Below are 27,833 nucleotides of genomic sequence, written 5' to 3'. Positions count from 1 at the left end.
ACTGTTGTCGATCCCCTGGACTTCCATTTTTTTCTCCCCAATGGAAGTCAATGGGATATAAACTTTTTTGTTATCTATATTTAAATTAAAAAAATATTTACTTTTTAGCAAAGAGTTCAAAACATCAAACGTTTGGAAGAAGTGGACTGTCAGTTCATTTCCATCTATGAGTAAACTGTCAAAAGTGATGAATTGTACTTTGCTTGCAATATATTTGAACAAATTTTATTTGAGCTCAAAACTGCAAGACACACAGAAAACAGTATCATGACAAGTCATTTCTTCGAAAATAGAAGGCAAGTCAGAAATAAGGCTTCATTGACATACAAAATATATACATATGACTACATGCGTTTACCCTGAGTGTATAGTAGGGGCAAAATATACTTTTAGTATAATATTGTTCTTGAGAGATGAAGTAAAAATGCCAGAAATAAATGTCTTTCTGAAAATATACTTAGGATGAATATCAGCAAACAGTTTTTATCATACAACCAAAACATTCATTATGATAAAACGCTAAATCAAGTAATCATGATGACAAACAAGGAGTAATTATATATCAGAATAATGAATAACAAGTGTGTCCTCCTCCTCTTCATTCTGGTGAAGAATACTTTTCCTTATTCAAGTTAAATGAGCACTTCCATGTTCAAAATGGATATCAATTACCTAAAGAAAAACAAAAAAACACCATGGTAAATCCCATCTTTCTGCAAGACAATTATTTAATTTGTATCACTTGAGTTACTTTTGTTGTTTTGTTACATTTAGTTCTTATTTTAAGGATATATGCGTTTTACATTAGTAGCACGTTATTTTGATGGTTCATTTGAGTATTAGTATAGACTGTCTGCTTAATATCTGTTGATACTGCTCCTTCAACAGACATTTAACTGACCATAAGAAACTTTGAAAGTACATGTCAACTTACACTAACCCTAACCCCAACAATCTACTTATAATCTAATGAGAATTAGTTGGCATGTAGATGCAATGTAACTCAATTCAACAAACAGACCATCAACATAAAGTGTGACCTGACTTTTTATATGCTATGTTTTATTTTAATTCTATGAGTTGTTCATTCAGGAGGGTAATTGGCTAATTATATTGCAAAATAGTTTAAAGTTGACATTTTCTATCCACTGTTACATGTATAAGCCTGTTAATTAGGCCAGATTAGTTTTTAATTTCTTAAAATGTAAAATCAGAGACAAAATAAAATAGCTCATTATCACTCATCACTTTCAGTCTGTAAAACGCCAAATGCATTAAAAAAAAGAAGAAAAACAAACAAACAGTAAAACAATATTGAATTTGGTAAATGTGTTGAAACTAGTTTTAAACATTCAATTCTTATATTATTCAACCAAAAAACATACGGGTTGAACCAAAAAAGAAACACAGGGGTGCTTAACCCTACTCCTGGAGATCTACCTTCCTGCAGATTTCAGCTCCAACCCTGATCAAACACACCTGCACTAATTAATTAGGAGATGAACAGTACTTGATAATTATTGGCAGGTGTGTTTGATCTGGGTTGGAGCTGCAGGAAGGTAGATTTCCAGGAACAGGGTCGGTCACCCCTGATTTAGAAATGTGTTAAAATGTACAAAAACACTCAGGAATGCTTCGAGATTGCGTCAGTAACGAAGAATTCAATGTGCACAAAAGCATACTTTGAGGAAGGAAGATTCCCATTAAATAAACAAAGGGATTATTATGAATGTCAGACGTCATTTACATTATAAACTACACATACACAACTAATCCGACCGACACACCTTGCATACATTAGACAGAGACCTTTACATCCTTTTCATCCTGTTAATGTCCTGTCAGACGACATAAGATAAACCACACAACTGAAAAAAAGACGTGTTGTGAAAATTTATGTCAATTAATTGTTAATTAATTGTTAATCAGTTAATTTTCTATTTTACTATACTGTATATATCGTAGAATTGAGAAAACTTAAAGAAACCAGTGGCCATTTATTTAAATAAATTACTGCACTTCTTGCAGCAACACCAACTCATTGCAAATGTGCTTCAGTCAGCATTCTTGTGAATCACAAAAACGTATTTAAACATTAATTCGACTGAAGTTTTAGGTAAACAGGCACTACAGTATGACAGCAACGACTTTTACAGGGACATATTATTAACGAAAGCATTTTTATTGCAATTCTATGCAGAACAGCTAATAAACACAAAAAAAAACACTGTGACAATGTTGATAATTTGTAACAATGCATTTGCCTCACCTATATCTCCATATGGATAGCTTTTCTGGTGTGGTCAGTTCGCTTGGTAGCTCACCTTGTACAGTTGTACACCATATTTGAAAAAAAATACATTGCAATATTTTGCTTTTCTGTGATATATATATATATATATATATATATATATATATACGGTTTTAATTCAAAATTACAAGCCCCCATTATTAGTAGTTTAATTTGGCAATTACTCTCCTGAATGAGCAGCAGATACAAAAAGTTGATGCTTGCATTATTATTATTAATCGCCTCATACTTTGAATATTTCAGAGGTGTGTTTAATTCGCTTACTCACTGTGTGTGAGAGCAGAAAGCTCTCGTCTCCTTAAACAGCTGGGATCAAACACTGGTTTGAAGAGTTTAGCCTTCTGAAACACAGCCAAGGCGAACAGAGACACTTGTACAGGAGGGCGAGGGTCAAAACCTGAATGTGGTTTAGATGATAAGGTGTTTAGATGTGCTTCTGGAGTAAAGCTAAAGTTGTTTTTAGCAAGAGAAGAGTTGGGTTGATTGTTAGTCAGGGTAGACTGAGCGCCTGGTTTGAAGTAGTACGAGTAAGCTCCCAATTTGGGCTTTGAGTCCATCCTCAAATGTAAGTTTGTATGGTCTTCACCATAGATCTGCATGTCCTCTTCATTTTCACCACTATCTTGATCCCAGAAGACTTGTGTGCTTGTAAACTCTTTTTGGATCCTTCCCCAAACATCTAATTTCTCAATACCATCATCGCGACTACCTATAAACCTCATTCTCCGCTCTTTAAATTTCTCTACCCAATCCTTCTCCTCTTCAGACTCCACCAAATCAGGTTCTTCAATCTCCTCTTGATCCACATTGCTTGTATGAAAATCAATTGATGACCAATCAGCAAGTGAACGACTATCCAATCGCTCTTCTAGATCTAGATTACTCATCCTAATGTCCAAATGTTCTAGGTTTTGGCCTCTTTTGAGCCTCTTTTTAGCCTCTTTTGATCTTTCCGGACTCTTTAGCTCTGGATGAATGTATTGGCGCTCATTTAAATTTCCATTTTTGACACCCATCCCAGCTTGATTGTTCTCCTCCAGGTCTCCTGCTTCTCTTAAACGCTCATTTTCATAAGTATTTGTGAAGATCTGGGTTTCCACACACTCTGTGCTGTGGATCTGTGGGTGTTCGGGAGATTGGTGTGTCTGTGAGGTGAATGGCAGCTCAAAGCTCAGCTGACGCCTCTGGGGAACCACAGTGAAGGTGGCCAGACCTTCTCTCTCAGAGCTCTTCCTCGGTAGTTGACAGCCTGGAAGAGCCTTAAGCTCAGCCTCAGGGGTGTGAAGAAAAGAATATAAACCTAAAGGACTTTCTGACGGTTGAATTGGGGACGCAGAAGAGCTGTTGAAAAATATACGGAGAAGATATAGTTAAGTATTGTACTACAGTTGTACTAAAATACCCACAAAAATTATTTAGACAGTGAGCTTAAAAAGTGAAAAAATAAAAAAAATAAAAAAAAATAAATAATAATTATATATATATTATATATATATATATATATATATATATATATATATATATATAGATTGATTTTGTCTAACGCTCAGTAGGAGGACTGCATGTATGGATATAAAATTAATATAGCAGTATTATTATAAAATAACTGTAGTTTTTCAGTAATTCCAGTTTAAATACATTTTCAATTCTTCAGGGTCACATGATCCTTCAGGAATCATTCACTGTAAAAATGTAATGACAAAAAGTCAAGACAACAAATATTTTATTGCTTTAACGTATTTTAAGAAGATAATCAAGTTTTAACTACAAGTTATTCAAGGTTTAACTATATTTTAGTCAGTTTGATTGATGCAAGTTGAGATGACTAGAGAAGTTAATTTGATTAAAATTTTTTTAAATTCTATTAAAAAAAAAATTTAAACGGCAGCAAGATTTTTTTTTTTGTGTGTTCTAATATACTTATCAATGTCAAAAACAGTTTATATTTTTGTGGAAACTGTTATACACATTTTTTTCATGGCAATTTTACCAGAAAATGTACTTGCTTTGTAAATCATTGCTGATTTTCTGTTTGTTTGTGCTTCTAGATTGGATTATGAGACCTTAGATGTTAAAAATGTAACGTTTCAATTTAAGTTTTAGTACATTGAAGCAAAATATTGTCTTTGTTGGCCATGTGATTTACAGAGTAAAAGCTGTAATGAGCTGCGAGTACCTCTTCTTTTGTTTTACATTTGTTAGACAGATTTAAACAACTTAAAGAAAGGAAAATCCTTTTGAATGAACAAATCTGCGTTAAACTGAATCAAGAGACAAAAGATCTCCATTCAAAAGAATGAGTAAAAAAATTATGACAAAAATATAGATGTTTTTTTAATTGTGATATTTTATACACACATAAAGAGATACCGTTGAAGTCAAAATTATTAGCCCTCCTGTGAATTAGACCTTAGATGTTAAAAATGTAACTTTTCAATTTAACTTTTAGTACATTGAAGCAAAATATTGTCTTTGTTGGCCATGTGATTTACAGAGTAAAAGCTGTAATGAGCTGCGAGTACCTCTTCTTTTGTTTTACATTTGTTACACAGATTTAAACAACTTAAAGAAAGGAAAATCCTTTTGAATGAACAAATCTGCGTTAAACTGATTCAAGAGACGAAAGAATGTGCTATTTTGATTAATATATTGTGTTCATTACACACACACACACACACACACACCTAAAGTCAAAATTATTAGTCCTGTGAATTTGTGTTTCTTTCTTTAATATTTTCCAAATGATGTTTAACAGAGCAAGGAATTTTTCACAGTGTTTCCTATTATATGTTTTCTTCTGAAAAAGTCTTACTTGTTTTATTTTGGCTAGAATACAAGTAGTTGTACAATTTTTTGAAACCATTTTAAGGTCAATAATATTAGCCCCCTGCGCAGTATTTTATTTTTGATCGTCTACAGAACAAATCGTTGATATACAATGACTTGCTTTATTTAAGTTCTCTTAAACTGAATACTAGTATCTTGAAAAATATCTAGTAAAAGAATTTGTACGGTCATCATGACAAAGATAAAAGATTAGAAATAAGTTATTAAGTCTATTATGTTTAGAAATGTGTTGGAAAAAATATCATCTTCGTTAAACAGAAATCGGGGGAAAAAATATACAGGGTGGCTGATAATTCTGACTTCACCTTTATGTAGGATCAGCAATGGAAATCATAAACTATTGATAGATAATAAATAATATACCATTGATATAAAACAGAAACAATTTTGACTGCCATTGTACATCGATCTAAGTGCAAATTTAGTCATAAATGACTAGATCCAGAGAAAATGAACATACTTTGCATAAGCCGGTGTGCTCTGTTGCCATTCCTGCAGCAACTCTGCAAATTCACTCATGACTTTATCGAACTCAGCACAGCGGTCAGAAATAACAGCTCTGTGTTTGTCTGAACTCTTGTCTTGCCCTTCAGCTTCCTCTACTGAAGCAAAACAAGGTGTTACGACAAAAACACACACACAACTGTTCTAACAAGTGTATCTTTGTGTCGTTTATATCAGTGATTCCCAACCCGGTTCCTTTAGGCACACCAACAGTTCACATTTTCAATCTCTCTCTAATCAAACACACCTGAATCAACTTATCAGAACATTAGAAGAGACTCCAAAACTTGAAGTTAATTGGTCAGATAAGGGAGACATCCAAAAAGATGTACTGTTGGTGTGCCTCCAGGAACAGGGTTGGGAAACACTGGTCTGTAAAACAACCTTTCATTAATGGGGACAACAAAACAGCAGAAGTGTACAATATAGATTTTTATTTCAATTATTCAAATAGTAGTCAGTATTAATAAATAAATTTCGAAAAATTATTTGGCAAACAAACACAAATAAAAAACAACACTTTGGAGTAAGGACAAGCACAGAGAAGAGTAATGACAAATAAAATCAAGTTTACAACATTAAATTAATTCTAAAAAGCAAAAACAACACAACAACTTTAATTAAAAGTGTTCAACATTGTATAATTTAAGAGGAATTAGTTAAAAAAAAAAGAAATCCCTTATATTAAAATGACCACTAATGTTTAAATAAAAGACATTTACATCATTGTAGTGTACTAAATATGAACCGCAATTATGTAGATACAAATATTAAAGCCAGATAACAAGCATGTTGAACGGTGGCTCGATTTGTCACTAAATTAAGGCACAATTATTGTGAGAAAGTGCTACAGATTTGCCTGACGAATACTGAATTGTATTAAAAATGTAAACCTGCTGTTTTATAACAATCTGCTGTTCACTTATTCACTCTTGGGCTGTCAAAAATGTAGATTAAATATTAAAATTGGCCTTTGTTACTTCAAAAAGTCCAAGCCAATGGGTACTGGCACTCAAGGACTCAAAAATTAAACACACACAATATTTTATATATATATATATATATATATATATATATATATATATATATATATATATATATATATATATATATATATATATATATATATATATATATATATATATATATATATATATATATATATATATATATATATATATATATATATATATATATATATATATATATATATATATATAGTGTGCGTATATAAATTATTTTTTGTCTCCAGAAGTGCCAATAAACATCGACTTGGATCTTATGAAATTCTGCAGATATCATACACACAGAGACACACACACGCCACACACACACACGATTTACCACAAGATTAAGCTCATAATCTTATTTGATAATCTAATTGAAAGAAGAAAAAAAAAAAAAAAAAAAGTCACCTACATCTTGGACTCCATGACAATGAATAAATCAACAATTTTTCATTCTTACGTGAAAGCTTCCTTTAAAAACTACAACATTCAAACACTTAAATGAACCCCAGTCTGCAATTACCCGAGTGAGTTATTTTATCCCATTTAAAAAATACAGTCAAAGCAGAAGAGAGTGACATAAGGTAAAACAACAGAACAAGACACAGAGATGAGTGCAGTGAGCATAAGACATGAAGACTCTGTAAAAACACAGAGGAAAATGAGCCCGATCACAGATGAAAGCAGGAGCAGAGAAGCAAGCATGGAGGAGAAGAGGAAGTAAAGGAGACTGCGCTGCTGTCAGGCGCCTCCTCCTGGCAGAACGGTGTAAAACAAGAGCACACATTAATACAAAAACAGGCAGAAAGATGGTATTCTTGCTCACAAACGTGTTGAGAATTTATATTATTGGTTACTAGGAAACTAGCACTAGCAGACACACACACGCACGCACACACACACACACACACACACACACACACACATTCACAATGGCATTAACAGCTAACAAAATTAATGCATACCTTTGTTATCTGATTTTGAAGGGGCGGAGCCATCACATGGTGGGGGTGGAGCTCTCCGTTTAGTCCTTTTAAGGGAGGATTCGGTGGAGGAAATGCGACTGAGTGGACCCTGAGCAAAAACAAGCAAGGTTTGAAGAAATTTATTTTGAACAAATAAAGTTAAAGAAATATTTATTTTTTATAAATCACAGATTTGATCAGTTGAACAGTTTTTGCAGAGGTTTAGAATAGGGTTGGGCGATGTCGACCAATTTGGCATCGTACAATGTCTAATGTGAAACATCGTGATGGACGATGGCATCATCGTTGTAGGTGGCGTTGAATTAATTATTTATGAATAATTAATTTATAACGAATTCATTATTTGTAGCCTACTATTTAACCTACCTGACCCGCATGGTCTTTGTTTTTACCCATAACCAAATATATAAATAAAGATAACTCACACACAAATTACCACCTGTCAATCACTTTTTGTGCAGGACTCTGGTGTGAATAGGCAGAGTGACCTGTGTGGTTGGTAAAAATGTGCACAACCAACAGCATCTGAGGTTTTCGCTAAAATACAAGCGTGAAAGTGAAATATTAAAGCAGTGTACTGACGCTGTGACACATTACCTGATAGATTCAAAAGACTGAAGAGTCATTAGTAGGGCCAGACGGAATCTGCGGACGTTTTTTGCCATTTCTGCGGAGAATTTTGGTAAAAATCTGTGGATTTCTGTGGAATTATTTTGGGAGTATCATAATTAAAACCTTAATATGTGAAATAAAAAATATTATCTTTTTAACTTTTATTTAGTGTTTAAAATGCATATCTAATTAGATTCACTTCATTTGGTAAACAAAGCAAAGCTCTCATATAATATCTCTACTAAAAGACAGAAAATATTAATGTACAAACTGCATTGTACATAGATCAGATGAACATTTTCATATTAATCAGTAATATTACTGTAATTAACTTAAAAACTAAATAAATATAGATTTACACATATTTACTTAAGTAAATAAACAGAATTAATGATCGGGTAAAAATCTGCGGAAATCTGCGGGATTCTGCGCGTGCAGACTCCGTGTGGGCCTAGTCATTAGATAGAGACGAGATTAATTAAATATCACGTTAAATATCCAGCGATACATCCCTGACAAACTGTCCGACGTGCACACTGCTCTCAGGGGTTTTATGCTCTAAGCACCCGCTGACTGCTGGAGCTCAAAAGCGCACGTATGCTGCAGCGCATGACAGTGTGTGTGTGTGTGTGTGTGCGTGGTCAGGTGATGTGCGTTTTAGCAGTATAGTGTGGACGGAGAACCGTTCAGAAATGCTGGTGAAACGCCAGTGTGGACATGGATCATTTTTGTTCTAAAATGCCATTTTAAAACGAAGACGTATTCGTGTAAACGGGGCCTAAGTGTGTATTTCTCGCAAGCAGGTTGCTGCTGCGATGAGGGCAGGGCGGAGGATTGCGAGGCCGGCTCAGCATCATGATGTCTATTGGCGATCGACTATGGACGATGGCATTGTCTATCGACCCAACCCTAGTTTAGAAGCGACACTGACATCTCTTGCTCTTTCTGTGAGGTTTCTTCTGAATATGTTGCTCACTTTATTTGGAAACAGCCTTTTGTTAAATCTTTTTGGTTTGGTGTAGATGATTTAATTGTTCAAAAATTCAAGGTGATTTCTCTTTAATTTATAGACATGTTGTTTTGGGGTTTTACGCTAAAGTAAACAAATTCTTTAATTTAAGTGAATGAACCTCATGTTATTTGTTGGAAAGTTTCATATAAATGTAAATATAATAAATGTAAACCCCTCTTAATTATATTTTAAACAACAATTGATTGAATGGACTGTGCTGAAATACAATTTCAACGTCTAGAAATAAGAAAGCAGTTAAAATTTCTAAAACGTGCGCTTTGTTTAATATTCTGTATTCATTTTGATTTGCTTTTCATCTGGCTTGTTGTTGTTGTTGTGTTCCTCTGTCGGTTTCATATAATGTTATAAAAATATAAAAAAATAGGGTTATAATTGGAATAAAATGCTAACATAATGCTTAATGCATATGGCAAGCAAGTACTAGCTGTATTTCTTTAAAATACTACACTGTAGTTGGCATTACAAAAAGGATCGTTCATGCAAAATTGAAAATTTGCTGTTAATTTACTCATCCCCAAGACATTCAACATGTAGGCAACTTTTTTCTACTTTAAATAAAGAAGATTTTATCTGAAACATTGATGTTCGGCGATTTTTAAAATTCATGTCAATGGCTATCAGACTTTTAATTTTATATACAAAAATAGATGAATAAATAAATAAAAACAGAGGACCACAGTTTCAGCTGTAAAGACTTCTTTGTTCTATAGAAGAAAAATAAAGAAACTTTGAGTAAATGAACAGCAGTTTTTTTGGGTTTTGGATGAACTACCTCTTTAAATAGCTTGTTAAATTCTGCTAAATGTCATATGAGAAATAAACTCAAATTATTTACTTAATTTTTAAGAAATTAAAATAGATTAACAAAAGTGACAATTCAAAGCAAATATTGAAAAAAAATAGTTATTTATATATACAGTGCCTATAGAAAATCATCATACCCTGTGAAAATCTAGTTTTTTTAAGACTTTAAGTTTTTAAAAGACCTTCGGGATAAACTTGTAGAAAGTCACAGGTTAGGAGAAGGCTACAAACACTTTTCAAAGGCTGGAAAAGTTATTTGGATTGTGATTTGATTTCAGGCTTTATAAAATAATTACTTCAATGGTGTATGATGACTTTCTATAGGCACAATATAGAAAGAACCGTTTTGAACTATGCTTTATTTTCCCCAATTAATCTAAGTAGATAGTATAGTAGTAAGTAGTAGTACAGTTATTGAAATGGCATCAATCTGAAAAATATACAGTTGAAGTCAGAATTATTAGCCCCCCATTTCCCCAATTTCTGTTTAACAGAGAGATTTTTTTCAACACATTTCTAAACATGATAGTTTTAATAACTCTATTTTCTAATAACTGATTTATTTTATCTTTGCCATGATGACAGTAAATAATATTTGACTAGATATTTTTCAAGACACTTCTATACAGCTTAAAGTGACATTTAAAGGCTTAATTAGGTTAACTAGGCAAGTTAGGGTAATTAGGCAAGTTATTGTATAACGATGGTTTGTTCTGTAGACTATCGAAAAAAAATTATCTTAAAGGGACTAATAAATTAACCTTAAAATGGCTTTTAAAAAATTAAAAACTGCTTTTATTCTAGCTGAAATAAAAAAGATTTTCTCCAGAAGAAAAAAAAAAAAAAAAAAAAAAAAAAAAAAAAAAAAAAAAAAAAAAAAAAAATCACCAGACATACTGTAAAATGTCTTTGCTCTGTTAAACATAATTTGGGATATATTTTAAAAAGAAAAAAAATCAAACAGGGGCTAATAATTCTGACTTCAACTTTACATGCTTTAAAAATAAAATTCCCAGTAAAAAAAACATAACATTCTATTTTAGTTTGCTTAGCGCTAAAACTTGCTTCTGAGCAGTAGAAATGCACAATCCTGATGCAGCTGTTTTTAAATCGGCAACAAAATAAAAACTACAAATTATTTGAATTTAAATAAAATAAAAACATAAATGTGAAAAACTTAGACTTGGCGCTAACAGAATAAAAAAATACTAAACAATAAAACAAATAACAACATAAGCCAGCTAGAAATATTTATTAAAATATAAAAAATTTAACGGAAAATGTGATGAACTATACAGCTAAAATTAAAACTCAATAAATAAAAACAAAAGAAAAGGCTAGTTTAAAATATCAATAAATGCTACAAAAGTATATAAAAAATTGTGAAATACAGTTACACATTACAATATGATATATAGCCAGGGGAGGACTGGGACAGCATTTTCATTCAGAAAAAGTTACTGATATTCAGGCTGCATCTGATGCGATCAAGATGTTTAAGTTACAGCTATTAAAATAAAGCTGTTGATTCTTAGTTCATGCTAACTTACAGTGCATTATCCAATGGCCGTAGTATATGTGTGTGAAGAATGAGTGTGTATGAGTGTGTATGAATGTTTCCTAGTACTGGGTTGCAGCTAGAAGGGCATTCGCTGTGTAAAACCTATGCTGGATAAGTTGGCAGTTCGTTCCGCTGTGGCGACCCCTAAGGAATAAGGGGACTAAGCCGAAGGAAAATGAATAAATGAATAATAAAGGCTGTACAAGTATTGTTCATTCTATTTTTAACATTAGTAAATACATGAATGATGTGTCCCTTACTGTAAAGTGTTACCCAAAATGTCACTGCGACCAACATAATGGTACATTTTTGATGCTAAACCAGCACGTCAAATCCCACAATGCGCTAATTCAGGTTTAGCATCATTTCCCACCTGTTTTACAGCAGAATCCGACTCCGGGAAATCTTTAATCTGAAGTTCACAGGCGACACTCTGAGATGCCACCATAGGAGGCTGAGGAGCACGTCTCTTCTTTGACACGTCAGCAGGGATAGTGGGTAAAGAGTGGCCATTAAAACCATTCACCCTGTCCGTACACTGACCGTTCAGTTCAGGGGATGCTGGAGCGCTATCATTCACAGCCTGAATGAGAGAGAGAGAAAAAACAAAACATCTTGAAGAGAGTCAAACATTTCGTTTTTCAATATGCAAATTAAATTAGCATCCATAAACATGAGGGCAGACAAGCAGCGTGCACAGGCAAAGCTGAAAGATAAACAGATGCAGAGACAGATGGGTGAACCCAAACAAGTGTTTTACAGCTTTACAGTTCATTTATGATATTTCACCCGCTCATTTCCTAAATATGACAAGCAGCAGGTTGAGCAGACTGCAGAGACAGATAGAGAGAGAGAAGGACAGGTCCACAAACCTGCTCAGATGTCTTCTTGCTCATCTTGAATAAGCCAAAGAATCCTTTGTTTGCCTTTTCTTTGTGGTTCTTTTCTTTAACCGGGGTTTTCTGCTCTTCATCGGCACCTGCGCTCAAAGACAAGATAAAATGATACGTTTTATTGACAAACCGGAGCAGCTGGTACAGTGATAACATTTGAAAGAATTGGTTAAATGTGCATACCTTTATGAGTTGATATAGGATCAGCTGAAACCACTCAAGGAATAACAAAAAAAAAAAAAAAAGATTAACCTCGGCTATAGAAGATTAATATAACTACATTTACACACACAAACAACAGATGTCTTGTTAAAAACTCGGTGAGTCTTATGCATTTTAATTATTTACATTCACTAAAATCTTAAAATACATTTTAAATATAAATAAGTGTAATGTACACAAAGGCTGCATTTAAAAAAATCGTAAAAAAAGAACTTTTAAAAAAGAACTTTTAAATTATAATAAATTATCAAAATATTCCTGTTTTAACTGTTTTTTTTGACTAAACACACAGATCAAATAATACTGATCAGATAAAACAGAGTAAGCTGGTTATCCCACTGGTAATTTTTTTTTCTTTGGCAAAATATGTTTTCAAAATATGTTTTGTAAATATATGTTGTGTTAATATGTCATGTTAAATGTACAGTGTTCGGCATAAGTGAGTACACTCCATTTTGAAAATGAATATTTGTATCCATTTCTCAGTGCATATAGGCAATGTATTTTTGGTTCATTTAACAAAACAGATTTATTAAACAGATATATTTATTAAAATAATATTCACTGTGCATCTTTAGAAATTGAAATATTATACAAAATAAACTCAAGCAAAATATAGCAAAAAATAATAATAATAATAAAATTACAACCTATACAACATTTCAACTAACTTTTTCAATTTTTAGTTTCTCTTGATTTTTCTTTTCTTGAAATTTGTATTTAATATTTTTCTATATTATATAAATTTGGGTGTAGTAGTTTTTGGACAGTTATTGTAAGTTATTTTGTTCGATAAGCTCCAGATTTGGCTTCAGTACTGACTAATATAATGTAGATGCACAAATACAAAAATATACATTTATAAAGATAGATTTGTGAGAGGTGAACTTGAGCACTGTGCATGCTCAATATAATAATTTTTTTTAATAAATATAATACATTTAAAGAGAAATATTTTAAGTATTTTGATTGGTTTATGTGCAAATAAGGATTTTCATACTGTTACATGTAATTATTGATTTTATGATATTTATTTTCTTGGATTGTATGAACGATAAAATGCATTTAAAATTAAAAACCATTTTTAAAAAATATACACATTCAAGTCAGAATTATTAGCCCCCCTGAATTATTAGCTCCCGTTTATTTTTTCGCCCAATTTTTGTTTAACGAAGAGAAGATTTTTTTTCAACACATTTCTAAACAAAAAAGTTAATAACTCATTTCTAATAACGGATTTTTTTATCTTTGCCATGATGACAGTAAATAATATTTGACTAGATATTTTTCAAGACACTTCTATACAGCTTAAAGTGACATTTAAAGGCTTAACTAGGTAGGTTAGGGTGATTTGGCAAGTTATTGTATAACGATGGTTTGTTTTGTAGACAATGGGAAAAAAAATTGCTTAAAGGGGCTAATAATTTTGACCTTAAAATGGTTTATAAATTAAAAACTGCTTTTATTCTAGCTGAAATAAAACAAATAAGACTTTCTCCAGAAAAGAAAATATTATCAGACATACTGTGAACATTTCCTTGCTCTGTTAAACATCATTTGTATATATATATATATATATATATATATATATATATATATATATATATATATATATATATATATATATATATATATATATATATATATATATATATATATATATATATATATATATATAAAATCCAAAATGTATTTGTAGAAACTATATGTAAATAAATTGTAAAATATTTGAAATATATTTTTGGCAATTTTTAGTGTGTTCTGAAATATATTTCAAAACTTTTACTGTATGTGTTACTTTTTTGCGTGAAATATTTTCTGTGTTAAAGTTCTCTCACGTCAATTTCTTAATTAGGAAATTAAAATGATAAAATATACTATTTTACAGCCATAAATCAAACAAGCTGATTTTTTACAAAATACATTATAAAGGAAACAAACAAACCCAACATCCATCCATCTATCTGCATAAAAACAAATAAGGTTATGCTGTGTGCATTAAGCCCCTACAGTATATGGAGGTGTTTGGCCATTTTATGCAAATGCCTAACCACAAGCACTTGGTTACTCATTTAGAATAAGTCAAATTCATTAACATAATAATGAGGCTAATAACGAACTTATGTGCATACTCATTTGTTTCTCTATTGCATACAAATTTAAAAGCACCAAAGGAAAAGCAAACGACATTCCTTACAGTATATGCACTAAATAAGTCAAACAGTGTGCACTTTTTACTGTTCTACTGTTTTGAAAATATTACAGCATGCCATATTTTGAAAAGCTTTAGAATGCGTAGGACGGTTCAACATGTCATGTAATTTTTGTAATCGAAAAGCCCCTCCTCCCTAAAAAAAAAAAAAAAAAAAAGAGCCAGTAGCTTTTCAATAGCAAAACCACATCTGACTTCTGACATTCAGTCAATAATAGCAATGCAGAGACTGTCTAAGCACTCTAAAACACTGCATTATGTAATTCAAATTGGTCATAAAAGTTAGCTTAGTGGTCTGTTCTGACTCGCACACATTATCTGCCCATTGCTGTCATGTTTGTTAAAGGAATGCTCCACTATTTTTTGTTTTGTTGTTGAAAATAGGCTCATTTTACTACTCCCCTAAAGATAAACAGTTGAGTTTTATCCATTTTTGAATCCATTCAGCTGATCTTCATGTCTGGTGGGAGCATTTTTAGCTCAGCATAGATTACTAAATTGGATTAGACTAATAGCATTACAGTAAACAAATAATCAATCTTAAAAATTACTCTATTTAAAGGTGCAGTATGTGAGATTGACACCCAGTGGTTAAAACTTGTATTGCAGTTTAAATTCAAAACACTTTTTCCAGGCCCCCTAGTTTTTCGCAGATCCGCGATCGCTTAATCCAATGCAAAATCAACAAAAAGTCGCAAATTTTTGCGACCCTACAAAATTCTTAATTGGACGCAAAATAAATTGCAAAAATTTTTAAATAATCTCATAAAACATCAATTTCCAAACCATATAATATTTATATTTATTTCAGTTTGCAATTTAGTGTTTTAGAGGACTTGTGGTTGCATACACAGCACACGTGATGTATTAGAGCGTCTCTTGAAAATGACGTCTCATCTGCACCCTCACAATCATTACATTATGTGGAAGGGGGAAATGTTTTGCAACCTGTGCAGTAAGCAGATGCAGATAAAGCGTGAGTGATTTACATGTGAAGTCAATGCAAAGATTGGATTAGGCATCCTGTGGTGCGAATTGGGTGTTTTGTGTGTATGACGTGTACTTCAGACTGCAAAAGAAAGTTTGAACAAACAAATCGGAGCAATGGAAAAGACAGAACAGCAAGCAGCTTACAATGATGGAGGTTGGTTCAAGGATGACGACCGCTGGATGTGAGCGAATCGAAAGACATTATTTGTGCTTTACATTTATGTTATACAACCTTCCTTTGGCTTGATTCCTACTGTTTTAGATACTGTCTTGACAAGAGACAAACTAAAACTTTATTTTTATGATTTGTGTCAGATTGCACACCTAACATAGTAGGCTACCTAATATGGTAAATAACATAACATTTTTGTTGTATAAATTATTATTATTTTTTTTTTTTTTTGCAAAATTGTACATACATTTCTGGGATTTACTGCCACAAAATCAGTCATTTGTAAAATCGCAAAAATAATCATTAAAAAATCATGAAAAAGTAGGGGGTCTGTTTTTCACCCGGCTTTCACCTGGGGTCCATTCTTTGTACCTCGCTTAAATGATCTAAGATGATTTGGCAGATCCTTGATCGGTTAATCTTGATAACTGATCTCTGGCTTATTTGGTTCTTCAAACAAGTTCGCGAATCAGAATAAAACTGGATAAACTGATCTGAGATCGCTGCGTGTGTTGTGAAGGACAGATTTATCGATCCTCAAAATCATGATCAGCAATGCAATGATTGGCTGACGGCACAGCACCGTAATGACATCATCTGATTAATATTCAATTATCCATGTGAGCTAAATTACATAAAATTAGCAGTAAACGATTTGTTAAATATGACACGCAATAACTTTCCACATTTTTTGTGAGCTGCAGGCTTTACAGTTTCATGTGTCAAGAGTATTCATCATGTATTTCAATGCATATCAATGTATTTAGTTCTACATTTAAAGAAGATTTTCTTTATTATAGTAGCACTAGGACTACTCAAGTTTTTTTAAATCGGCGTAAGGAATAACTGTATTAATAAATTTTACATCAAAAAAGCACTTTAATATCTGCGGTGTCTGCAAACTTTGCGAAGCATCAAATCACCGGCATATTAGCGGTCAAAACACGTGCATGACTGCATAAATTATTATCCTTTTTTTTCAAATAAGTCGAATATTGTGCATGTACGCGTTTGTATCTAAAAAGTTCATATCAATACATTTTCTCTTTGAACCACCAGGTGGCAGACTTTTATTCAGTATTGTCTTTGCTTGATCTAATCCTGTTTATATGAAACAAACCTGCTCCCAAGTAGGTTTGAGCTACCAGAACTGTTGCTATGACAACGAGTCCCTGATGATTTTAGAAGAACGAAACGATCCTGGATCATGTCAAATCGTCAATAACCAAATCCAGCTAACTGAGTAATCCACATACGAAGAACAGACCCCTGGTGTCGTCAATCTGACAACACTATTCTAAAGCAGGTGGCCAGATTGACGACACCAACACAAGCAAGTGTGCCTGACTATCGAGCCTACACCTTACCTGCACATGACGACAGTTTTTAGTAACTGACCGAGTTAAAGTGATCTCCATTTCAGAAACGCAATTGAGTTTTCCCTTATTTCAGGGTAAACAAACTCAAGAGTTTTTAACTTGACTTCCTTTCTGAAATGAGCTGGACATTTTTTTTAAATAAACCCGCACACTGCCAGTTTACTCAATTATAAAACTTACATACAGCACCTTTAAAGCTTGACTCTTCTGTAGTTACTGTACATTGTGTACTAATGTCAACGGAAAATAAAAAGTTGCTATTTTCTAGGTCAATATGGCTAGGAACTACAGTATACTCTCATTCTGGCATAATAATCAAGGAACTTTACTGCCCTACAATGACAGCAGCAGGTACAATATTGCCCAGCTCCTGAAAAATCGGCTAACTTCTATTCCAGTTCAAATAGATACACTTCAGGATCTGCACAAGAGTAAATATGTTGTAAATATTCTTTCAAATGTCTCAATGTTTGCACGATATGCACCTGTGCAAGAAGCTGGTCATGTTGCATAATATCAATTCTAATGGTCTAATCTGATTCAATGATCTATGTTAAGCTAAGCTAAGTGCTCCTGCCAGACCAGGAGATCAGCTGAATGGATTCAAAATTAGTAAAATGCAGCTGTTTATTCTCTGGGAGACTAAAATATTGATCATAACACCCAAAATATCATTTTGATTTCATGGAGCCTTAATATGCAGTGTAAAGCTTTCACACTATTGCGTTTTCCACTTCTTTTACTGACCTTTTATTTGTTTGGCGTACAGCTCTCTGATTCCATAGTCATTAAGTGATTTGGTGAGATCCAGAGGCTCCTCAGACTGATCTGTCCTCAGTAAGAGAGTGGCGTCAGGGTGAAACTCACACTTCTCACACACGGCGGGCACCAGCTCAGCCAGCGGCACAGCAGGATTGACCCGTGCTACTGCTTTATGGGACTTCTTGTAGTTTATCAGAAGACGAACTGTTGCCTGAGAGTTATTAGAGTACAATCTTTTGATGGCAGGTTTAATATGACATAACACCGACCCACTACTTTATAATGTAGTATGTAAAAAAAGAAAAGTCAGATAAGTAGTATGCTGTGGTATAATGGGCATTATGCAACAAATGAATAGAAATTTAAATAGAAAGTGAATAGAAAAGCTTGAAATTTGCCAAAACCTACAAAAACAAACAAATAAATAAATAAATAAATAAATAAATAAATAAAATAAATAAATAACTGTAAAACAATGTTGAAATGACTAATTAGGGTAAAATTACAAGATAAGTTAGCAGGATTTAAAAACTAAAGCCATTTTTATTACTTGAAAATAGTAAATAAAATGATTTATAATTATAAATATAATAATTATAATTGAAAGTGCACTAAATTAACCAGATATAAAAAATTAAATACTGATATTAAAAACTATACAGAAAAAAACCCACTAAAAATAAAAGTCCAAAACATCAGAATTATTGTGACTATTTTTAAAAAGGAAATATACAAACAAATAATTGAAACCTAAATAACAAAGAATATGTTCCTTCATATTTAAATGACACAGATAATAAACATTTTGATCAGACTTACCACAGGAATATGAGGTTTTTTCTTGTTGGCATCACTTCCTTTAACTTGCAGGACCACCTTTTCAAACTCGAGAGAGCCAATCATAGAGTTGGGTTTGAAACTGACATGGTTTTGGTTTGAGGAAATAAGCCTGATGACATGATCCGATGGAACGAGATGGTGTTGTGCACACAACGCAACCAGAACATCCATAACTGGTTTACTGCAAACAAACAAACAAACAAACAAACAAACAAACAAACAGCTGAATTTAAAAAAGCCCATTTCAGAAAAGAAGGTCAAGTTCAAACTCTTGAGTTTGTTAAGCCTAAAATGAGAGAAACTCAATCACATTTCTGAAAGGGAGATTACTTTAACTTATAGAGCTTATAGAGCATAGTATCACCAAAGTGACTCTATAATCTATAAGCTTAACATTGTCTGAATAAAGTACATTTTATTTAGTAAACACAGAGATTCTAATCTTACCCTCCTTTTTTATTGAGGAAACAGTCCTTAATTACCTAAAATAGTAATATATGCAAATCAATTTTTTCAAACATTGTTTATTTTGTTTTTTTAGGTTGGCAAATAACATTTAACAAACAATTTCAGATTCCGTGTTTACAGATATAAAATGTCCCACATATACATGCATACATACAGCTTAAAGGGGCTAATAATTTTCACCTAAAATTGGTTTTTAAAAAAATAATAACTGCTTTTATTCTAGCCAAAATAAAACAAATAAGACTTTTTCCATAAGAAAAAATATTATCAGACATACTGTGAAAATTTCCTTGCTGTTAAACATCATTTGGGAAATATATATATATATATATATATATATATATATATATATATATATATATATATATATATATATATATATATATAAAAATAATAAAACAAAATCAAAGGGGGGCTAATAATTCTGACTTCAACTGTATACAGAATGCAACATATTTTTACAACATAGTTTTAAGATATTGCAAAAATGGCCACTAGCATATATTCAATTACTATATTAATTTATTCATATATTCAAAATTATGTAAATAAGAGTTATATAATCTAATTCAAATATATTAACTTTGCATTTACATTTATTCATATATGGCTATATATTAGATTTCAATATTCATGATGCACAATCTTAAAATCACACAGAGACTGTGAAATCACAAATTTCAGAAGTTCCAGTGTTGGCTTTGGTACTGACTAATCTAACTAAATAACTTGGGATCACGTGCAAAAATGGGTACACCCCTATGAATATGATATAGGAAAAATATAAAAAATTAAATGTTTATAAATGTTCCTAATTTAATTGAATTTGTGTAGTTTGTAATTTCATCCTAATTTAAATGTATTATATTTTTCTCTCTAATGATGTTAGGTGATCAGATTCTTATTTTAATCAACATATGGTTTAATAAAACCATATTGTTTAAATGCACCAGAGTATATTGTTTATGTTCACTAAGAAATGGATAAAAATATTCATTTTCAAAAGGGGTGTACTTGTTTATGCTGTGCACTGTATACATACTCTATATATAGACACACAGTAAGCATGCAGTTCCTCTGGTGAAATGTATGTGGAGCCCTTTTTCCAGGTGCTGTTGCCATTACTCATCATATCGGAGCTTCATTGATCATGGATTGTTTTGATAGTCAACTCAAGACTTACATTTTCTAACTTACAGTAAATTAGCTTTTCTGAAACCAAAAATTCAGAAAAATCTAAATCAGAGTTACATTTTTTAAAGGGTCTGGCTGCAGAATGACTTGCATATGCACTCTCAGGCTCATACACTACACTTTTAACACCTGGATGTACACAAAGATATCACCAGCTGAAGACCCACGAACATTTTCAGGCCACTAGATACATGTCGGGCCGAACCATATCTGTAATGCCATTCCAAGAATGTCGACATGATTTAAATGAACAATATTTACTTACAATACATGAAATATCACAAATATATAATACATTTTTTATTGATATTCATTTTGATCACAGTATTTTGAACCATAGCATTTTCGACTGCAGGATATGATTGGGGCTGCACGATATATCGAAAAACAATCGTTATCGTGATAATAGTATACAGTATGCAATATCCATATCGCAGAGAAGTACAATATATAAAATGAAATTTATATGCATTCGTGTGCTGCATGCATGCGTTGTTTATCCAAATCTGACCAATCAGATGGGACTTTACCATTTTTAACCCCACCTAAATGCTGTTAAAATGCTGTTAGCTGAAAATAAACAGTAATGAGAAAGAGAACAGCCAATAAAAGTGAAATTTTCCACCACGATATCAGTCATTCATGGTGTTTATTCATTCAGTCCCTTTATTAATCTGGGGTCACCACAGCGGGATGAACCACCAACTTACACGCAGTGGATGCCCTTCCAGCTGCAATCCATCACTGCGAAACACCCATACACTCTCAATCACACACATACACTACGGTAAATTTAGCTTACCCAATTTACCTATAGCACGTCTTTGGACTGTGGGGGAAACCAGAGCACCCGGAGGAAACCAACGGGAACACGGGGAGAACATGCAAACTCCACACAGAAACGCCAACTGACCCAGCCGAGGCTCGAAGCAGCGATCTTCTTGCTGTGAGAGGAACGTGCTACCCACTGCACCACCGTGCAGCCCGGGATCGAACCAGGGACCTTTAGATCTTCAGTCTAACACTATCACAACTGAGCTATTTCGGCAACCATTCATGGTGTTTTACAGTCTAAATGCTTTAGTTTTTTTATTTAATTACCTCCAAAAACAAAAAAATACATGTTGATTTTAGTATGATCAATACATAATTATTATTATTTTAATTACGAATAAAATAGCATTTTTTAAAAGTTAGTTATATAAAGAAATAGTGTTATCACAACACTCAAAAACAATAAATCACATATTTTCCCAGTATCATGCAGCGCTGGTTTTGATGAGCTATTTAGTTTTATGTTTGTTTACCTATTTTCCTTTATTAAAGTCTTTACCTACCCCAACCCTAAACCACCCCTTACAGTCCATGTTGTGTTTTTGACCAATCAGATGAGGCCTTTACTATATTTAAGCCTGGCTCTCCAGTAAGTGCTGCAAGCTAAAAATAAACACTAATGCCGAAAGACAACAGCCTATATTAGTCAGATTTTCCACCACGATTTTCAGTCATTCATGGCGTTTTATAGTCTAAATGCTTTAGTTTTTTTATTTTTATTTAATTACCTCCAGAAACAACAACAAAAGATACATGTTGATTTAAATTGCTAAAAAGCCTTTTTTAAAGTTAGTTATATTATAAGAAAGAACGTTATCGTATCCCAACATTCAACAACAATCACATATTTTTGCAGTTTCATGCAGCACTAGTTATGAGCTATTTAGTTTCATGTTTGTTTACCTATTTTGCTTTATTAAAGTCTTTACCTACCCCAACCCTAAACCACCCTTTACAGTCCATGTTGTGTTTTTGACCAATCAGATGAGGCCTTTACTATATTTAACCCCACCTCTCCAGTAAGGGCTGTTAGCTGAACCTAGAGCTAAAAATAAATACTAATGCTGAAAGACAACAGCCAATAAAAATTAGATTATCCACCACGATTTTCTGACATTCATGGTGTTTTATAGCCTAAATGCTTTAGTTTTTATTTATTTATTTATTTAATTACCTCCAAAAACAACAAAAAAATACATGTTGATTTTAGTATGATCGTTACATAATTATTATTTTTTTATTACTAATAAAATATCATTTTTTAAAGTTAGTTATATAGAAACAAATTAATCGCAACACTTAACAACAATAACTCGCATATTTTCCAGTGTCGCATAGCTTTTGTTTTGATGAGCTATTTAGTTCATGTTTGTTTACCTATTTTGCTTTATTAAAATCTATACCTGGCGACGCAGTGGCACAGTAGGTAGTGCTGTCGCCTTACAGCAAGAAGGTTGCTGGGTCGAGCCTCGGTTCAGTTGGCGTTTCTGTGTGGAGTTTGCATGTTCACGTGGGTTTTCTCCAGGTGCTCCGGTTTCCCCCCACAGTCCAAAGACATGCGGTACAGGTGAATTGGGTAAGCTAAATTGTCTGTAGTGTATAAGTGTATGGGTGAATGAGTGTGTGTGGATGTTTTCCAGAGATGGGTTGCAGCTGGAAGGGCATCCGCTGCGTAAAAACGTGCTGGATAAATTGGCGGTTCATTCTGCTGTGGCGACCCCAGATTAATAAAGGAACTAAGCTGAAAAGAAAATGAATGAATGAAAATCTATACCTATCACAACCCTAAACCTCCCCTTACAGTACATGTTGTGTTTTTGACCAATCAGATGAGGCCTTTACTATATTTAACCCCGCCTCTCCAGTAAGTGCTGTTAGATGAAAATAAACACTAATGCCAAAAGACAACAGCCAGATTTTCCACTACGATTTTCAGTAATTCATGGTGTTTTTTTTAGATTTAATTACCTCCAAAAACAACAACAAAAAAATACATGTTGGTTTTAGTATGATCATTAATTATTTTTTTAAATTTCTAATAAAAATAGTCTTTTTTAAAGTTAGCAATAATAGCATGTTTTCCCAGTTTCATGCAGCACTAGTTATGAGCTATTTAGTTTCATGTTTGTTTACCTATTTTGCCTTATTAAAGTCTTTACCTACCCCAACCCTAAACCACCCCTTACAGTCCATGTTGTGTTTTATTAAAGTCTACAACCACTCCAACCCTAAACATCCACTTACCATGATGAAACAAAAATATACTTATTGATGTACAGTGTCACAAAATTGATTCTAGATTAACGTGCAAATACTCAGAAGCCGCAGATGTAACACTTTTAAATCCCTCCCACCTGAAAGCCTGGATCTAGTGGTCTGTATCTAGTGTCCTGAAATGAGTGGGTCTGCAGCTGGATATTATTGGCTATACCACCCTTAACCTCTCCCCTCACAGTGACGTCACTTTCAGAGGAGGCACCTGAGAGTGCCAGTGCAAGTCTTCAGCCAGACACAATTGCCTCAGAATAGACTCTGGCTCACCTGCCATGCACTGTGGCTGTGGTCTCCTGTCCTCCCGGAATTAGTACAGTCAGGGTGATGTCCCGGGACAGGAGATCTTCTTGCGCATCCATAGCTCTGTGGTGAAGGTAGTATAAATGACACTGTACAGAAAAATTAAGAATAGTTTCAAATGATTTAATACCTAGAACACAATACTTTTTTATATTTTAGGCTTTCTAGGATTTCTGCATACCCTGAACATAATTGATCCAGATATGAGAAAACAGATATAAGCACTCATACATCTGTGTATATAGAGTAGATATTGTCTTTTATGGAAATCACATCACTAACCTGTGTGTAAATGCTCTGTGTTTCAGCTTGGGCTGTACAGGCTTTGTTTCCAGAGACTTTCCATCGACTGTGAATGATCTGCTATTGTCCCTGCTAAACACAAAATCCTATTTCACTGTAGATGTTTTACATAGTAATGGCATAAATTGCATAGTCTTTGTAGTAATAACTTATATTAGCAATTAAAGATTGAGGCTAAATACTTTTCAAGCTTTTCCACTACAAGCTATATATATTTGAAGTCAGAATTATAAGCCCCGCTCTGAATTTCTTTTCTTTTTTAAATATTTCCCAAATTATGCTTAACAGAGCAAGAAATTTTTTACAGTATGTTTGATAATATTTTTTCTCCTGGAGAAAGTCTTATTTGTTTTATTTCGACTAGAATAAAAGCCGTTTTTAATTTTTTAAACACCATTTTAAGGACAAAATTATTAGCCCCTTTAAGCTATATATTTTTTCCGATAGTCTACAGAACAGACCATTGTTATAAAGTAACTTGCCTAATTACCCTAACCTGCCTAGTTAACATAATTAAGCTAGCTAAGCCTTTAAATGTCACTTTAAGCTGTATAGAAGTGTCTTGAAAAACATCTATAAACATTTATTTACTGTCATCATGGCAAAGATAAAATAAATCAGTAATTAGAAATGAGTTATTAAAACTGTTATGTTTAGAAAAGTTTAAAAAAAAATCTTCTCTCTGTTAAACAGGGGGGCTAATAAGTCTGACTTCAACTGTATAGTCTATATAAATGATCAACTTTAGTTATATAAAATAAAGATTCAGCTGTGTTTGGTTTCTCACACAACCTAAAACACACACAGCAGACAAATAAACCTATAAATGCATTTTATACACTGCTCAAAAGTGTGACTTTTTAACAAAGGAATTAATACTTTTATTCTCCAAGGATGCAGTAAATTGATCAAGTAAGAGTAAAGACTTGGATTGTTAGAGGTTTTTTTTTTATTAACAAATAACTGTTTCCAAAAGTAATGAATCAATTTGATCTTGTTTTATAATGAGTCAAGTTTATCATGAAACTGAAAACTAATTTATAAAATCATATTATAATGTTTTTACACTAATAACGTTTCACATAATGTTAGTAAAAATGTTTTTACCGTATTATACAAGTTATATGCACAAGGGATTTCTTTTGAAAATCTTCACCCGGAGCTACAGTATGTAGTACATTTGACATACATTAAGAAAAATGCAAGAGCAAATAAACAGATTTAAAATGAAATTGTGCAGCAGAAATAAATTATCTTTTTTATAATATAGAAATCTATTTTAAAAATATAAATGCCCCCTTAAGACTGTATTAAAGAGTCACATAGTTGATTAAAAACAAAACTTTTCCCATAGATGGGTTGTGGCTGGAAGGGCATCTGCTGCATAAAACATGTGCTGGATAAATTGGCGGTTCATTCTGCTGTGGCGACCCCGGATTAATAAAGGGACTAAGCTGACAAGAAAATGAATGAATGAATGAATGAATGAATGAATGAATAAAAACAAAACTATTAATCTTTTACAAAAGGTCAGAGAGACTTGCATGCTATTTCTGACCTAATATTCAAAGTAGCATAGTAAACAATATAGGGAGCGTGTCACAAGTTGTCACTGAACGAATGTGTGCAAATAAAACCAACTTCACCTCAATCCAATGTTTTACCATTTGGCCAAACCAAAAAATAACGTCCGAATCAAGGCTGATGATAAATTCCTAGATACTGAAAATAGAGTTTGATTAATGAACTCATCTGTGCTAAAAGCGAAGAAAATATACAAATAAATACATGTACATAGCCAACGCCCGTGGGTGTGTTTGGAGCCCGTTTGCTGGAGCGTCTCGTTTATTATATCTGGGTGTGAGCGTTACTTCACGACTCCCTGCCGCTGATCAGCAGTGCAAAGCGGACATAATAATAATCAACTGTGTGCATTTCCCACGAGAACGAGCTCGACAAATGCTTGATAAAACGCCAAACCCACGTGCACCTGGTGCACTTCACCACGACCAGTCCCTCAGAAATACGCATTCTGTAACGCAGAGATTTTAATAACTCAACACTTGTGGTTGAAAAGTTAACAATCAGTTATTTTTAAGACCCGTCCCGCACTCATTATAACATCAGAGGGTTTGTTACAACATTACAGCAGGATTAAGTTAAGCAGGCTACTATCAGTGGCACCAGTGCGCAGGCAAGCTTCAATTCAGAGAACAATTACACAATCTGTAGCACCTGTGAATGTTATACTACACATCCTTACCTTTAGAGTCTTCACCCAGCGCTTTCCTAAAACACCACCGGCCGATTATAAATGACAGAAAGAAGACTAAAGGGGTACAGAAACCGAATGGATGCAAACTAAAGCCAAGCTCTGGTAATCCTCTGGTGTTGTCAGTACCTTATGGACAAGCCCAGTGACATCAACAAATCTGTTTCCTGTACGCGAGCGCGCGCCTGAGAGAGAGTGACAGCATTTCTGTTTTTAGGTTAGTGTGTTGGTTGGCAAACTAATTTAGGTTAATATAACAAAATACGTCTTGTTGAGAAGCGATTTTAAGTTTAAGTTAAGCGGTTAAGTTTGCTCTTGATGACAGTAGTCTACCAAAATGACAATTTTTCCATCGTTTACTCATCCTCATATTTCACACCTCCACTGTAAAAAGTGCACAGTTACACACAATTTATTCATGTTGTTCCCACACAAATTGATCAAGTTAATGTAACAAATTAAATTGATTAATGTGGATTGAACATGAAACAATTAAGTTGACGCCCTAAAAAAATTACAAGACCTGTGTTGTTTCTCACTCATTTTAAATAAGTAGTTTGAACAAGCAGCAAAAATCATTTTTGTGTGTATGAATGTACATATATACTTTGTACTTTTTTCCCTGATGAACACGAAACAAAGAATTGAAGTAATTTAATAGTTTAATTGTATATACTTTATGTATAAATGCAGTATATACTTTATGCTGCATTTCTGTCAGCAAAAAGCATTAAAATATTAATATTGTGCATAATATTTTACAATTAAAATTATTATTAAATGAAGGCAATGCTTTGGAGGTTACTGTTCATCAAAATAAATAGTATGCTTTCTTTCCAAAAAAATAAGCAGCAAAACTCATGAAACAAGCAATGCGAAATGTCTTAAGCATTAAATCAGCATTAGAGAATGATTTCTGCAGGATCACGTGACACTAAAGTTTGGTGTAATGATGTTGAAAATGCAATCACAATAAAACAAAGTGTATTTAAAAATATGTAAAATATTAAAACAAAACTATTTTAGACCATAAAAGCATTGTGTATACTGAAT

General features: G+C 32.9%; 1 protein-coding gene across 5 annotated transcripts; it reads right to left on the bottom strand.

Annotated features, from left to right (window-relative positions):
* Positions 1–259: 259 nt before the first annotated feature.
* Positions 260–26,901, bottom strand: cobll1a (cordon-bleu WH2 repeat protein-like 1a). Of its 5 annotated transcripts, none has more exons than XM_056458977.1 (12): positions 26,772–26,901; positions 24,488–24,580; positions 24,173–24,294; positions 19,115–19,316; positions 18,281–18,506; positions 12,742–12,774; positions 12,538–12,644; positions 12,039–12,248; positions 7,635–7,743; positions 5,619–5,760; positions 2,580–3,652; positions 260–672 (listed from the first exon to the last, which is right to left on the bottom strand). In XM_056458977.1, the coding sequence occupies exons 3-12, from the start codon at positions 24,262–24,264 to the stop codon at positions 665–667; spliced, it is 2,202 nt and encodes a 733-aa protein (XP_056314952.1). In that variant the 5' UTR covers positions 24,265–24,294; positions 24,488–24,580; positions 26,772–26,901; the 3' UTR covers positions 260–664. The 5 variants fall into 5 exon arrangements, with proteins under 5 accessions (XP_056314952.1, XP_056314955.1, XP_056314956.1 ...); XM_056458980.1 differs by having other exon boundaries at positions 5,619–5,757; XM_056458981.1 differs by having other exon boundaries at positions 12,742–12,765.
* Positions 26,902–27,833: the final 932 nt, after the last annotated feature.

This window comes from Danio aesculapii, chromosome 6 (assembly GCF_903798145.1).
Source record: "Danio aesculapii chromosome 6, fDanAes4.1, whole genome shotgun sequence".
NCBI lineage: Eukaryota > Metazoa > Chordata > Actinopteri > Cypriniformes > Danionidae > Danio > Danio aesculapii.
This window is presented reverse-complemented; position numbering and strand designations above follow the sequence as displayed.

Excerpts from the sequence above, each read along its gene's own strand:
- cobll1a (XM_056458977.1), bottom strand. The coding sequence starts at position 24,264 with ATGGATGCGCAAGAAGATCTCCTGTCCCGGGACATCACCCTGACTGTA. Across the intron at positions 18,507-19,114 it reads AAAAACCTCATATTCCTGTG|GCAACAGTTCGTCTTCTGAT; the intron begins GTAAGTCTGATC and ends AATAACTCTCAG. Across the intron at positions 7,744-12,038 it reads CGGATTCTGCTGTAAAACAG|GGTCCACTCAGTCGCATTTC; the intron begins GTGGGAAATGAT and ends GTTTTTGCTCAG.